This window comes from Schistocerca serialis, chromosome 11 (genome assembly GCF_023864345.2).
Source record: "Schistocerca serialis cubense isolate TAMUIC-IGC-003099 chromosome 11, iqSchSeri2.2, whole genome shotgun sequence".
NCBI lineage: Eukaryota > Metazoa > Arthropoda > Insecta > Orthoptera > Acrididae > Schistocerca > Schistocerca serialis.
The window spans coordinates 174,241,724-174,257,799 of NC_064648.1; the positions used below are offsets into that span (position 1 = coordinate 174,241,724).

Sequence of the window (16,076 nt, forward strand, 5' to 3'; positions counted from 1 at the left end):
AGGACTCCTTACACTACTGTAGCACAGTTCTGGCTCCATGACATGTAGAATTAAACTGCTGACAGATGACACTGCTGTCAGGAAAGACATCGAGTACGAAGGAATGCAGGTGGTTCGAAGCTGTCAGCGTGTCCTCGATTACTACCACAGGTCCCGTGCAAACAGAGGAGAATATGTCCCACAGAACGATACTGTTCCCAACAGCCTGCGACCGTGGCACGCTGCACACTTCGTGTCACTGTTCACCCAGATGATGGCGTTTGGATAGACAACCGGCAAGGAAAGAGAAGGAATTACCGATTTCAGCTGCATCGGACATTTTGCAGAATCAGCGGCGACGAGTGACAATGTGTACTGGACCGGGATTCGACCCCAGGATCTCCTGCTTAATAGGCTGGTGCATTAACCACTGCACCACCCAGGACACAGTTTTACTGCAACTGTGTGGACAATCTCAGTACGCCTCACGGCTGACCCACATTCCCACCGAGTGCCACCTATCCGCAGTACATGTCCATTTCCTCTGTGCTCGCTTCACCGAGATTCCCACAGGAATTCAGTAGTACTCGTGCGTTCTCACTGAAAAAGGTGGATCCATTGCCTATCTAAGCGAATCAATTATACAAATGTGTGGTTTCTGTTCTTTCAGACACCACACGCTCGTATAAATTTTCATTTGTCGCTTCAGTCTGTATAATACATTCTTAATCATCAAATTGTTCACTGTTTGCTTCAATTTCTTGTGCAAGCAGTTTTACACTACTTCTGCCTAACAGACATCTTCGGCATTTGTTCTCTTCAAAGGATTGTGGTGACAAAGTAACTTTTAATATAACTTGAGGTCTAGGTTAGAATGGCAGGTTGCAAGTTGGTGAAACCAGTGACTGACAGCATGACAAAACTGTCAAATATAGCACCTTATTAGTTTCAGTAGTGCCTTCAGTTGTATATTATGTGCCATCAAATTTTTTTTATCACTATGTGAATATTGTGATCTCTAGAATTGCTAGCACGTAATGAGCTTTCACTTAAATACTCTGCTGATGTCTATCGATATATGACTAAAAGTGGGATGCAGTGCACTCCAATAGAAGGAAAAGTAGGAGGCCGACTGAAGCCATAATTCTTAGAAGTGCAAGGGCTGACGTACTGTCACTGAACTCGTGCAATCCACCTCGTCCTCAGTAACTTTTCTATTAAGTCAGGGTTACCGATCTTCGCATTACTGAATGTGACACACTATTTCCACTGAGGGGTGTCGGATGAATGTGAAAAAAAAAATGTTTCATCCAGAGGTTAAGGAAAACAGTTTTGTTAATGCAACACAATTATTGTTTCAGCCAATTTCACTTGAAAAAAATGCATAATGTGTTGTGGAAACAACGAAATACTCCCGCTTCAGTTCCTATACTTCCACGAAGCCTTGAAAATGGTTCTGTAATGGAGGTGCGTTCCCAACAAGGAGGGGTCACCGAGTTTCTTTTTGTGGAAAACCGAAGCACCACAGATATTCGTAGGCCAAAAAATGGAAACAAACGTCTCCTTTCCCAAGACAATGCGAGGCCTCACCCAAGTCTGCGCACCAGAGGGGAGCAAAAAAAACTTTATTGGAGTGTTCTTCCTCATCCTCCCTACAGCAAATATCTCGCACTTTCCAACTTCCGCCTGATTAGTCCGATGAAGGATCCAGTCAACAGCAAGCAGTACGTGTGACGTTATCGACGCAGCGAGGCTTCGGCTCCGACGCTGATCGGTGGAGTGGTACCGTGTGTGTATCACTCCACGTAAGGTGTAGTAAGGTCGTCGTGCTGAAGGAGATTGTGTTGAAAAATTGAGGTTTGTAGCCAAAAAGAGTGAGGAATAAAATGGTGTATTGGAATCCTTAATAAAAAACAACCTGCTTTGAGAAAAAAAAAATTGTGTTGGTTTACTTACTAAATGTCCTTGTATACTTCACTACAAAATAGGATCATACTGTAAGGAGAAAAGTGGTATTATTATGGCCAAAATAGCCAACCTGAGTATAGAACTACTTCCTTTAGCTACGGATGAAACTTTTTTTTCGGTAAATGCTCACACCGCATCTATTTGTGGCAATAGCATGCCAAAACTGGAGACACGAATATCTAGTAATAAATAGAAACCGTGACAAACATTTAACGCTCTTTAAATAATTATTCAACAGATTTCATACGCTACACATCAATTTGAACATACAAATTTACTAGATTTGAATTACGCAGCCGGTTGTGTAGGCCCTAGAGAAGTGTGCACTTCTCCACCTACCCTCGGCCGAGTCCCCTCTCCGGCCAGTTGTCGAGCGCCCGGTCCAGCAGACCTCCCAGAGCTGACGAAATGTGCGTCTTCAGCCCTATCGAATCGTCACCGCAGCCCGGCGTCGCCGTCGACTCGGCGGAGTCGTCTGTCGCCACACTGCAACACGGCCAGAATGACCCCTGTGTGAGGTGCTACGCAAAACTGAACTGTGAGGTAAACTAGACCCAGCAGAAGAAAGTACTGAGAAACAGAGAAAAGAGTAACAGAACTGAGAAAGATAAAAAGTGACAGCAAGCAGTGGAGCAGTGAAACAGAGAAAAACTGTACACAGTTTTGTACACGTATCACTCAAAACTTGCTAGAGAATTTTATCTTGTGACAAGTGGTTTAACAGAAACTTCTCGGTGGTATATTTAATAATGCCTTTCGGCAAAGCTGTGGGGCTCTAGAGTACTCTTTGTACATCAAGTTTTCTCTGCAATTCATTAATGGTGTTCTTTCGAGTGTTCGGCAAAGTCGTAAATTCCATTTTGAGCACAATATTTTGATAGCTAATCCAGAACTAGGAAATGCTGTGGGAGTTTGTGTCTAGTGGAAAGTAAGTGCGGGCACCTTGAAACAAACGAGCGTAGAAGGATGAAGCGGGTGCCGGGAGTCTAACTGTGTTATAAATATAAGCACAACTGCTACAATACTCCAAGTCCGATCAGGGGACACACACCTAGTACACGTAAGAATTTACCTCACTGCAGCTGACGAAGAGGCAAGTTGGACACAAAAATTTTCGATATGGAAAATGGAATCCACAACTCCACCGAACAACCGGAAGCACAAAAATTAACTATTTAACAAATGTTGGACAAAATGTAAAATACCAGAGGAAGAGAAGACTACCCACTGAAAATTAAACTATCCAGTGAAAATTAAAAAGTAGTTTTTCTGCCACAAAAAGCATATTCAAAACCTAAGTTTGAGAATGAGGAAATCGATGCAAACCTTCCTGCTAGAAGAGTGAAGAGCGCTTTTCATTAAAAAGTCACACAGAGATAAAATATTGATACCGAGGAAAACAAGTGAAGGAAAAAAATTTGGAGCATCAAAGAGAAACGTTTCTGTACGCAGTAATGCAACTGAAGAAGAAATCGACAATGGCACGTGTGGTACTCTACCGTATCTTCCTTCGCCGTCGGCGTTGTCGTGGTTACCGTGAGACACCGTTATACCAAGAGGAAAGGCGCGTCGATCTTAAGAGCATGAGATATGATGACCTTAAGCCATTGACAACACACAACGGTCACGGTAGCACCTGATTCCAGAATAGCTGCAGTAGTTAAGATCTACGAACTATCCCCTGTTGACCAGGTCGCCAAACTTAACTCGTAACGAGATCCCTTCAAAGCAAATTGTCATAACGATCGTCTATAAAGGCTTCGTACAACGAGAATAAATGTTACGGTTTATGGAATAATAACAGATACGACCAAACTGTCTTGTCTCTTCTGCTTTATTTAACATAACTTCGTTCACAGTTTCATTTCGCATTCACCACTCATTCACCGAAACCCTTTGATGAACAGTTTTGGTTGCTTAACACCAACAGTCAATGATAATGATACAACTTTTCTCCTTTTTATAAATTGAAGCCCGCTCTCCGTGATATAATAAAAAAAAGACCGGTCTCAATACCGCGTGCCTCGTGAGATGCGAATAGACTTATCCTGGAATTGACCGCCCTGTAGGTGTACTCAATTTAATGACCACACTTCACTGTCGGCTATTTCGCGTAACTGAATGTCCATTTGTTAATCTGATTATACACTGTAGCTATTTAAAATTCGCCCCTATATTTTTCACAACGCACAATTAGCACTTCGTTACTTGTTTTCTTTTTTTTTCTTCTAAGAGTAAACGGAAAAAAAAGACGCCGTATCATCGGCTTAGTCGATATAAAGCAAAACACCTTAATATGCCCAATTTTACCTCTTCATATAGGATCGGCTACCTTACTCATTAATTTATTACATATTATTTCCAATAACGCTAAACAGGTATCGCCGTTATATTTTAATTGTATTCAAAAGCATGTTACTACTATTATGACCGACCAAATCATAACAAATCGCGCGGCGTGCGTTTTTAACGATAACTTTACGCTATTCAAGTTCCGTTACAGCTGTCTTGACTCGTAATGTTACACGGCCCCCCAGACTGTGATGTCTTGAAGAGGGTTTTTTTTTTTTTTTTTTTTTTTTTTTTTTTTTTTTTTTTTTTTTTTTTTTGTGACAGGAGAGGGTATTTGTTTCGGCGAATACACTCACTCTCAGATTCACTCAACAAGTCAGTACATACATTCTACAATATTTAAGTTGAGTTAATGGGCCTAGGCAAAATGCCCTTAACTAAATTTCACATTTGTTTATAGGTTGTCTTAGAAACACTTCACACTAATCACTTCATATTCACACCACATTTTTTTTCTGGGATGAAGCCGTCAGTTCTTCAACCGACTGTGCAAGGCAGGGATCACAGCCGGGTTCGACGATTGGCATCCTAGGCCAAAAAACCCTCATCAGGCCACTTGTTTAACCAGAGACGATTTGGTCCTTTTCTTTTCCTCTTAATTCCACTTTTAAATCATCCATCCTCGCTGTTCGGTGAGAGGATAAATCGTATTTCAGCGTCGTCATTGTTGCTGATACCAAGAAGGTATCTCATGGAAATCGTCGGTACATTCTTTAATTTTCTTTGTAAGTTAGTATAAGTACGTATTTATCCATTGGTGCTTTTATTTAGTCCACTGAGTGTAGTCTTGGTATCATTCAGTGTTTCTTGAATCTATATTTTGCTCATTATTGATAATACTTCTTCAGGTATATGTGAGGGAACAAGCCTTTAATTACATCAGTATCACAATCTGCCAGGATGTAGCTCCCTTCATGAGGTATTTTCATTATTTTATATGGACCTGTATATAAATATTGCCATTTCTTATTCAGTCTTTTCCTGGTTGATGCTTTTGGGTGATTTCTCAATCAAATTTCTTCCCCTACGTCATATGTGACTACTTTCTTCACATTTTTATCAAAACGGGTTTTTCTCAATTGTGCTTGATGCTTCAGGTTTTCGTAGACCTTCTTCACCATATCTTCTTTCTTGGTAATCTTTTGTTCTATTGTAGGTAATTTCTTCATCCATTCTGGCACAATACTTTCACCAAATACTATTTGGTTAGGTGAATAACCTGTCGATAAGTGTGGTAAGTCATTATACACTTTCTCAAATTCATAAATCCAATCGATCCATTTATAATGTTGTTTGGGTATGTACGTCCGTAAAAATCGGTTCAACTCTCGGAAGATTCTTTCATCCGGATTTCCACAAGGGTAAAATCTTGAGATGTAAATGTGCTGGATTCCTTGTTCTTTCATAGTGTCTCTCCATACTTTGCTTGTATAATAAGCAGTGTTGTCTGTCAAGATCATTATAGGTTTGCCAAGCTCAGTTATATAGTTGTTGATAAATTTGCGTAACATGGGTCGAACGTGGAGATTTTTCAAAGGATATAATTTCACATATTTTGAAAAGAGATCATAGAAAGCCAATACATATTTGAACCGTCCACGTGTCATGGGACATGGCCCACAGACGTCACATGACACCAACATTAAAGGTTGTTGTGGGATGATAGGATGTAATTCTATCTTCCGACAATAGTTTATGGGTTTCGCCTTCTGACATATTTTGCACTTCTTAATAATATTTGTAGCTATACGTCCCAAATTTGGATGATAGCAGTATTGTGCTATTTTGGCTGTACATTTAGCGGAACCAAAATGACCCCAATTCAAGTGAGTGTACCATACTAGTGATTCTAAATATTTATTTGGAACACAAACTTTCCAAACATCTTCTTCATCCTTCCTCTGATACAATATTCCGGATTTTAATTGATACTGTTCTTGAGAGTGACTTAGCGTTTTGCTTTCAACAGCATGCCTAATGGCTTTCCACAACTTATCATCTTCTTGCAGTTGTGGAAGACTTCGAGATAGCTGTGAAATCTGCCTCTCACAATATTGCCTTGATAAATTCATGACTTTAAAGTCAATAGTCCGTTCTTCACACTCGTCGTCATTCTTTCTTTTCGGTAATCTTGAAAGAGCATCGGCTATGATGTTGTCTTTCCCTCTGATGTATTTGAGCGTAATATCATATTCTTGCAGTAGCAAGGCCCACCGGGTTAAACGTGAATGGAACATCCTTCCTGTTAAAATAAAAGATAAAGCTTTGTGGTCGCAGAATACAATGATCTTCTTTCCATATACAAAATAGCGAAACTTTCTAAGGGACCAGACCACGGCCAGTACTTCCAATTCAGTAGTACAATATGCACGTTCACAGCTAGAGAGTGTTCTGCTGGCAAACCCAATTATTTTGATGGTACTGATATCTTCTGGATTATCCATCTGGAAAAGAGTGGCACCCAATCCTGTTTCAGAAGCATCCGCAGCAATATAAAAATCTTGATCAAGTCTTGGATGATGTAACAGTGGAGCATTAGTCAAAGCATTGCGGATGTTATCAATAGCTTGCGTGCATTCGGAATTCCACTCCCACATGACATTTTTTTTTAACAGCCGTAACAAACAGTCTTGGCTTCCTAACTGATTGGGTAAAAATCGTCGAAAAAATGAAACTAAGCCGATAAAAGACTTTAATTCCGTTCTATTCTTTGGATAAGCACATCTGTTAATCGCATCCATCTTTTTAGGATTTGGTTTTATCCCTTCAGGGGTGATTATATGTCCAAGAAATTTCAATTGGTTATGAGCAAACTTGGATTTTCTCAAATTTACAGTAACTCCGTATTCCAAAAATTTCGCAAAAACTCTTCTTAATAAGTCCAAATGTTCCTCCCAAGTTTCAGAAGCAATTAGCAAATCATCCACATATAAAGTAACTTCATTCAAAAGGTCTCTGCCCAGCACAGTATCTAATGCCGATATGAAAACACCACCGCTTATTTTCAACCCAAATGGCATGACAGTAAACTGGTAACTTCGGCTCAGAAAAACGAATGCAGTATATTTTCTAGATTCTTTCGATATTCTAGTTTGCCAATATGAACTACGCATATCCAAAGAAGTTAAGAAGCGGGCACCATAAAACTTTTGTACAAACTCTTCTAGGTTCTCCGGTCGCGTTTGTACAGGTATAATGATCTTATTGATCTCTCTGGCATCAAACACCAATCTGATGTCACCACTGGGTTTAATTACCGCCACAAGAGGGTTACAATATTCAGAATCTGAGGGCTCAATAATACCCCATTCTAACATTTTATTGATTTCCTTTCTGACTACTTCTTTCTTTGTCCATGGGATAGAATAGGAAGTACGACAAAAGGGTTTATGTGCATACGTCTTTGTATGGTATTCAAAGTCTTTTATTATACCCGGACGTTTACTAAAAATTGACTGATATGCTTCCAACAAGTAGTACAGTTCATCCCTTTGGACAACAGATAAATATTCTGATTCTAACACCTTTTCCTGCAATGACATTTTATCCATCATTTCTTCAGAACATTCAATAAGGCATATATCATACACATTTTCATCATCAATACTGACATATTTTACCATTAGATTCATACACAATTGATTTGGAATTACTCGGCCCTTTCTCAGGGTGGCTGTCAAAACATTACCATTGGAATTAAATATACATTCACCCTTCTCTAAATTAATGATTGCACCGGTCTCACATAAAAAATCCAAACCCCAGATACATGGTACTGTCATTTTAGGAACAACCAGAAATGTACTTTCTATTTGAGCCCCCTGTATTGTAACATCAACACGTACCTGTTTCACAACTTTTTGCATTTTTGCGCTGAACGCGCCAGACACGGTACATCCTGTGATAGAAAAAGTGGGCATTTTTACCGCTCGGCTTATCTGTTTTAAACAGTCCAACGTCATGACACTAATAGTTGCTCCAGTATCAATTAATATTTCAACATCAACATTATTTATACTTGTTGGAATTATTGCCTGTAAAATTTGTCCGCATTTATTAGAAACTTCAGGTTTTTCTTCAATTAACTCATTCCTTATATCCTGATCATTATTGTACCTTAATACTCTCACTTCAAATTGATGCCTGCCTTCCTTCTCCTTTCCAGTCATCCTAGGAAGGCATTTGGTGACTGGTATTAGTTTAATCTATCTCGTTGAGTCATCGGTGGGGGTTCATGAACTTCCACAATCCGTACAGTATGATCCGAGTTATGGTATTCACCCCGTCGCACATTGGAGGCTCCTTCGCCCATTGGTATAACTCCTTGTGCTGGATGAGGACTCGAGGCATTTGTTCGATCCTGCCGATGAACATTATTCTTCGAATTATCTTCCCAAGGTCGAATGCAATTGGGTTCATCACTTGGGTACCTGTTACTCTTATTAATATCACTACTATGCACATTCGCATCACCATATCGAGGTTTACCTCTAGCACAGTAAGTATCTCTTCTATATTTATTATAATCATTGTTTTTATTGCAGCCATAGGATGAAGATTGTCCACGCTCCTGTGATGCGGGTTTGACCTGGTTTTCGGTATTATTATTATCATACGTTAAATTATTATTATAATTATTCGTATTACTATGAGTGTGAGTCGACACTTGATTACTACTCATTTGTCTTGCGTCTTCCATAATCGTATCTATAGAGTCAATCACCGACAAGAATTGTTCTACATCGTGGTCAGGAACATTTATTAACTTTTCACGTATATTTATGGGCAACCTTCCCTTCAAAATTCTGATCACTTCCTTGTAAGAAATTATATCACTCCAATAACGTGTCTTATTTATGTACTTTTCCAAATATTGCCTTAAAGTACTCCTTTTACTGTTAAAATACTCAGGTTGGTAAACCTCTTTTCTTAATTTCTCTTGTTTACTCGACGACCAGTATTTAGCCAAAAAAAGTTGTTCAAACTCAGCGCAAGTATGGCAACTTTCACTTACTTCGGCGGCCCATAATGCGGCTTCTCCGGTAATTTTGGATACTATAAATTGAAGTTGGTCGTGTTCTGACCAGCTACGCGGAAATATTCTTTTGAAATTATTGATAAAGATTTTCGGATGCAGGTTGTTCTTTTCAGTGGAGAATGTTGGGAATTGTCTACTTTTAAAAATGCTGTTCTCCACCTTTAAACAAGACAAATATCCTCGCTGACCAAAAGATTCATCATCTTTACCAACCGAATCATCAACTTCCCAATGCAAATTTTCACCACAATTGTACTTCGTATTATCACATGTTCAGTTGTTTTTCGACCTATTCTCCGAACGTTCGTCCTCTGTCAACAAATTTTGTGATGACTTTCGTTCTAACTCCGCCAATTTATGATTGGTTTCCTCTTGCCATTTAGGTAACTCATCAACTATTTTCTCTTTTATTTTCTGAATTTCGCTAGTCAAGAGCTTAATTAATTCATCATTTCTACTTAGGTGCTCATTGATATTTTCATTTGGCTGGGGTCCAATAGTAGTCTTAACCTTGTCTACAATTTCATTTCCTTTTATTTCTATCCATTCAGTTAGACCTTCGTCAAGTCTTTTAGTTTGATCTACTAAATACTTGTCAATCCCTTTACGAGCATCAGACTCAAACTCGACTATTTGTTTCGAAAGCTCTTCTATCTGTGCGCTAGCATTGAAACAGCTGCTTTCACACTTAACCATCCTATTGGACAGGCCATCATAACTCTTTGAAACTACCTCATATTTCTTTTCTACGTCATGAAGTTTTCCCATTAAATTATTATATTGCCTTTCTAAGGTGTTAGAAAACTCTACATCTAGTTCTCCAAATTTCGCATTTAATTGAGTCTCCCAGTCCGCCTTTAATTCTTTCTTAGTATTTTCCAGTTTATAATCAAAGGTGTTCATTTTGCTTTCCAAAGAATCCATTTTAACTTCTAATGAACCAAATTTGGCCTCAAATTTTTCATTTAACTTTTGATTGTCCTCTTTTAATTGCTTATTATCTTTTTCTAGTGAACCAAGTCTTCCATTCATTACACCCATTTGAGTATTTATTGAAACCAGCATATGAAACATTTTTTGATTAATATTTCCATTTTGAGGATCAACTTGCTGATCTACTTCCGAAACCTCAAGACCTTTATGTTCTCCCACGCTGCTTACCTTACTTATCATTGTATTTGAATCTCCTAACGGCTCTAAATCAATAACTGTATTATTATCTGTACATGTCTCCTGTCCCACATTGAGCTCATGGGATGCATCATCCCTTTCCTCTTCACTTTCCGCTCTCTCTCTCTACTCATTACTCTACTCAACTGCACATTATCATGTATTCTTTTCGTTCGTTTTGACATGGTTATTCACTACCAAGACATACACTTATTTTCACTATGTATTTATATATATTTATTTACCGAAATCACAAGTCTCAACTTCCTTTTTTTTTAATAATTACACAGTTATTTTAATCATACCTGGTAGTATCGCTCACTTTTAGCGATTATTGAAGAATACCTCTTTCATTGAACAGACTCACTGGCTGCTACAATATTTTCCAACTCTAGGGTTCGTGAATCCGGATGACACTCGACTCGATGCAGCAATCCTCCTCGATCGAGCCGCACGTTGTGGCGCCACTTCTACCGTATCTTCCTTCGCCGTCGGCGTTGTCGTGGTTACCGTGAGACACCGTTATACCAAGAGGAAAGGCGCGTCGATATTAGAGCATGAGATATGATGACCTTACGCCATTGACAACACACAACGGGCACGGTAGCACCTGATTCCTGAATAGCTGCAGTAGTTAAGATCTACGAACTATCCCCTGTTGACCAGGTCGCCAAACTTAACTCGTAACGAGATCCCTTCAAAGCAAATTGTCATAACGATCGTCTATAAAGGCTTCGTACAACGAGAATAAATGTTACGGTTTATGGAATAATAACAGATACGACCAAACTGTCTTGTCTCTTCTGCTTTATTTAACATAACTTCGTTCACAGTTTCATTTCGCATTCACCACTCATTCACCGAAACCCTTTGATGAACAGTTTTGGTTGCTTAACACCAACAGTCAATGATAATGATACAACTTTTCTCCTTTTTATAAATTGAAGCCCGCTCTCCGTGATATAATAAAAAAAAGACCAGTCTCAATACCGCGTGCCTCGTGAGACGTGAATAGACTTATCCTGGAATTGACCACCCTGTAGGTGTACTCAATTTAATGACCACACTTCACTGTCGGCTATTTCGCGTAACTGAATGTCCATTTGTTAATCTGATTATACACTGTAGCTATTTAAAATTCGCCCCTATATTTTTCACAACGCACAATTAGCACTTCGTTACTTGTTTTCTTTTTTTTTCTTCTAAGAGTAAACGGAAAAAAAAGACGCCGTATCATCGGCTTAGTCGATATAAAGCAAAACACCTTAATATGCCCAATTTTACCTCTTCATATAGGATCGGCTACCTTACTCATTAATTTATTACATATTATTTCCAATAACGCTAAACAGGTATCGCCGTTATATTTTAATTGTATTCAAAAGCATGTTACTACTATTATGACCGACCAAATTATGACCGACCAAATCATAACAAATCGCGCGGCGTGCGTTTTTAACGATAACTTTACGCTATTTAAGTTCCGTTACAGCTGTCTTGACTCGTAATGTTACAGTACCGTCCGAAGACCACCATGCCACACCAAAGTCAGCTTCGTGCATCAATACCACAGACCTCGGTGATGTCACTGCAATTTGCGACGACAAATGAGAGGTGTTCCTAATGACGTGCCTTCTCTCTCAGCACCACTGCACAGAGACCGCACTCGCCCTGCCCCAGTTCGTGACTTCCGGGGAAGCAGTCGATGTCACATAGTTAGGACACCAGTACAATTAAAGTATCAGATGGAACTGCTACTTTGTGTCGAACTTATACTTCGAGAGATAAATTTATAATTCTGTGCATCAAGTGATGCTTTACTTGTCAAAGATACAGTGTAACCCCTCTTTTATATTATTTATATAGCCGTCCGAGGGTTACTACTGCCGTGGATGACCGCGACCTATGGATTACGGTTCGAAGGAACCCTGACAGCAATGTCACCATATTGAATAAGGCTTTTTGTGCATCCACAGGATGTCGTGTTACAACTTAAGCTGCGCGCAATAGGTTGCACAATGTGCGACTTCACACCCGACGTCCGTGGCGAGGCCCGTCTTTGCACCCATGACAATGTGCAGCGCGGTACAGATGGGCCCCAACAACATGCCGAATAGACCAATTAGGATTGACATCATGTTCTCTTCACCAATGAGTGTCGCATACACCTTCAAGCAGACAATTGTCAGAGACGTGTCTGGAGGTAATTTGGTCAGGCTGAACACCTTAGACAGGCTGAACACCTTAGACACACTGTACAGCGAGTGCAGCAAGGTGGAGATTCCCTGCTGTTTTGGGGTGGCATTATGTGGGGCCGACGTACGCCGCTGGTGGTCACGAAGGGCACCATAACGGCTGTACGATACGTGAATGCCACCCTGCGACCCACAGTGCAACTGTATCGGTAGCATATTGGTGAGCCATTTGTCTTCACAGACTACAATTCGTGCTCCTATTGTGCACATCTTGTGAACAACTTCCTCTAGGATAACGACATCGCTCGACCAGAGTGGCCGGCATGTTCTCCAGACATGAACCCTATCGAACACGCCTGGGATAGACTGAAAAGGGCTGTTTATGGACGACGTGACCCACCAACCACTCTGAGGGATCTACGCCGAATTGCGGTTGAGGAGTGGGACAATCTGGACCCCACTGCCTTGATGAACTTGCGGATAGTATGCCACGATGATTACAGTCGTGCATCAATGCAAGAGGTCGTGGTACTGGTATTAGAGGTACTGATGTGTACTGCAGTCTGGACCACCACAGCTGAAGGTCTCGCTGTATGGTGGAACAACATGCAATGTGTTGTTTTCATGAGCAATGAAAAGGGCGGAAATGATGTTTATGTTGATTTCTATTCCAATTTTCTGTACAGGCTCCGGAACTCTCAGAACAGAGGTGATGGAAAACCTTTTTTGATGTGTGTAAAACATTCTCAAAAGACTCTGAACCTCTAAGACCGATATCTCAGCAGTACGAATGTCGATAACGGGCAAAATAGACGAGATCCTTGAATCCCCAAATTACGAACAGTCTATATGCATAACTAAGTTTTTATTGAATCCTCAGTGTCTATGTTGTACTCACACCTGGCCAATTTTTAAGTTTAATCTGATTCTGCCCACTACGTCACTTACTCCGTTCGACAGCTCCTGCACACCTTCCCCATCTTCACACAGTACGGCAACCTCGAGGCCACGAGACGGCACCACAGGACTCGGTCCTACCTGGCCGGGTGCTCCTCGGTGACGTGTGTCGCCAGTGCGTCCTTCCCCGCCAGCAGTATGCGGCAGTGCGGACAGGACAGCACGTGTGACGAGTCGGCAGTCTCGTTCGGAGCCGAGGCCTCGGCAGTCGCGGTGGACTCTGACGAGCCATTGCCGCCACCTGCCACTCCTTCGCCGCCTGTCTCCGGCCGGCCGTCCGATTCGTCAAGGCACTCGGGGGCCGAAAGTGTGGACTCTGCGAATGTAAACGGACACATTAAAATGGGGAAGAATGAGTTTTTCCTTCATGATGAGATTTATCTAAACTTATATATAACTAACAATTTGTTAATTTGCACTCTAGTCACTTCCACCACCGACACTTTTGGAGAAATAGTGTTTAGAGCATTTGCATGTACGAGGTGTGATCAACAACACAGTGACTAATTTTCAAACAATGGAAAATTCAGCACGGAATATGACAATATTATGAAAAGGATAGTTGCTGCTCACCTTATAGCGGAGATGCTGAGATATAGATGGGAACGACAAAAAGACTGTCAGAAAGTGGGCTTTCAGCCAACGAGGCGCGCTCTCTCTCTCTCTCTCTCTCTCTCTCTCTCTCTCTCTCTCTCTCTCTCTCTCTCTGTGTGTGTGTGTGTGTGTGTGTGTGTGTGTGTGTGTGTGTGTGTGTGTGTGTGTGTGTGAGGGGGGGGGGGGGGGCGCAGTTTATGTGCCTACCTGTGACTCAGCATCTCTGCCATGTGCTGGGTAGCAACTATCCTTTCCATAAAAACTGTTAGTGAATGATTTTATTAGAAACAAAGTAATAAGCTTCCATGGAGTGTGATTTAATCTTCTTCAAAATACTGTTCTCAGCCGGCAATGTACTTGTCCCAATGTCGTATGTGTGTGACTGCATGCATTTCTCGAAGGCTTCTTTTGTAATGGCATTCAGTTGCTCTGTCGTTGCCCTCTCAATGCCAGAAATGGTGTCAAAACGTTTTCCTTTATGCACGGCTTTAATCTTAACTTCTGTTACATTCTATGCATTACAGTGTAGACTGTCAATATGTAATTGGAGATTAACTGTTGCAGCTCTTCTTACAAAACTGCAGTTACATTATACAAAGTTTTAATGTTCATATGTGAGTGGGACAGCCGAGGTAGAGTTAAGTCATCAGTTTCTAAGAGTGTTGCCCAAGCATGAACACTAAGAACGTGCAATAAAGAATGCTTGGATCTGACGAAAATATTCTTGTGAAAGGGAAAGGTATGGTTGGAGGCATTTAAAGTACTTGACAAAAATTATCATTTCCACAAACTGTCCATTTGCATGAACGGACACAGGCAGACAGTGTTTGTTGGTAATGAGGATCACCCTGTGGCTAAACATGCCTCGGTGCACGGCCAGCACATCTCGGCACAGTGTTACACCGTCCGGGTTATCTGGATACTTCCCACCAACACCAACCTATCCGAACTCCGGAGATGGGAACTTGCTCTTCAATATATCCTCTCTTCACGTTACCCACCAGGCCTCAACCTCCGCTAATTTCAAGTTGCCGCCGCTCGTACCTCACCTGTCATTCGACAACATCTTTGCCTCTGTACCTCCGCCTCGACTGACATCTCTGCCCAAACTCTTTGCTTTTACAATGCCTGCTTGTGTCTGTATATGTGCGGATGGATGTGTGTGTGCGCGAGTGTATACCTGTCCCTTTTTCCCCCTAAGGTAAGTCTTTCCGCTCCCGGGATTGGAATGACTCCTTAACCTCTCCCTTAAAACCCACATCCTTTCGACTTTCCCTCTCCTTCCCTCTTTCCTGATGAAGCAACCGTGGGTTGCGAAAGCTTGAATTTTGTGTGTGTGTTTGTGTTTGTTAGTGTCTCTATCAATATACCAACACTTTCATTTGGTAAGTCACATCATCTATGTTTTTAGATATATTTTTCCCACATGAAATGTTTCCCTCTATTATATCCATATCATTAAAGTAAAAGGTCAAGTTAGTTCATTAATTAATCTTTCTTTTACGACGTAGCAGTTCACATTTCACATTTCACAGCTGATGATCAAACTTATGTTTTATACAGACAGGAAAATGACTTAGAAGATGGCAATTTTGCTAATAAGAGAGGTAAACTTTGTAAACAGGAGAAGTAAGGGCACTCTACATGTCATTTCAAAACAGCAATTGACAACGGATGTCAAATTCCAAACAAACACGGAAATGTGCATTGCATTTGTAGATTCAGAAAAGGTGCTGGTAGTACGAAATGGAATAAAATGGCGTTCCATTTGCATTCAGAAGAGGCGAAGATGGAAGTAGAAGAATCTCAATTTGGGAGATGTC

At 40.7% G+C, this 16,076-nt stretch overlaps 1 protein-coding gene across 1 annotated transcript in view; it reads right to left on the minus strand.

The window, feature by feature from the left end:
* LOC126426758 (uncharacterized) overlaps positions 1 to 16,076 on the minus strand; it is a 441,752-nt gene that overhangs the window by 109,404 nt on the left and 316,272 nt on the right. The window contains exons 21-22 of the mRNA XM_050088747.1: positions 13,741 to 13,975; positions 2,287 to 2,433 (exon numbers count right to left, since the gene is read on the minus strand). Of these exons, the coding sequence (XP_049944704.1) occupies positions 2,287 to 2,433; positions 13,741 to 13,975 (382 nt within the window). The remainder of the gene's footprint in view (positions 1 to 2,286; positions 2,434 to 13,740; positions 13,976 to 16,076) is intronic.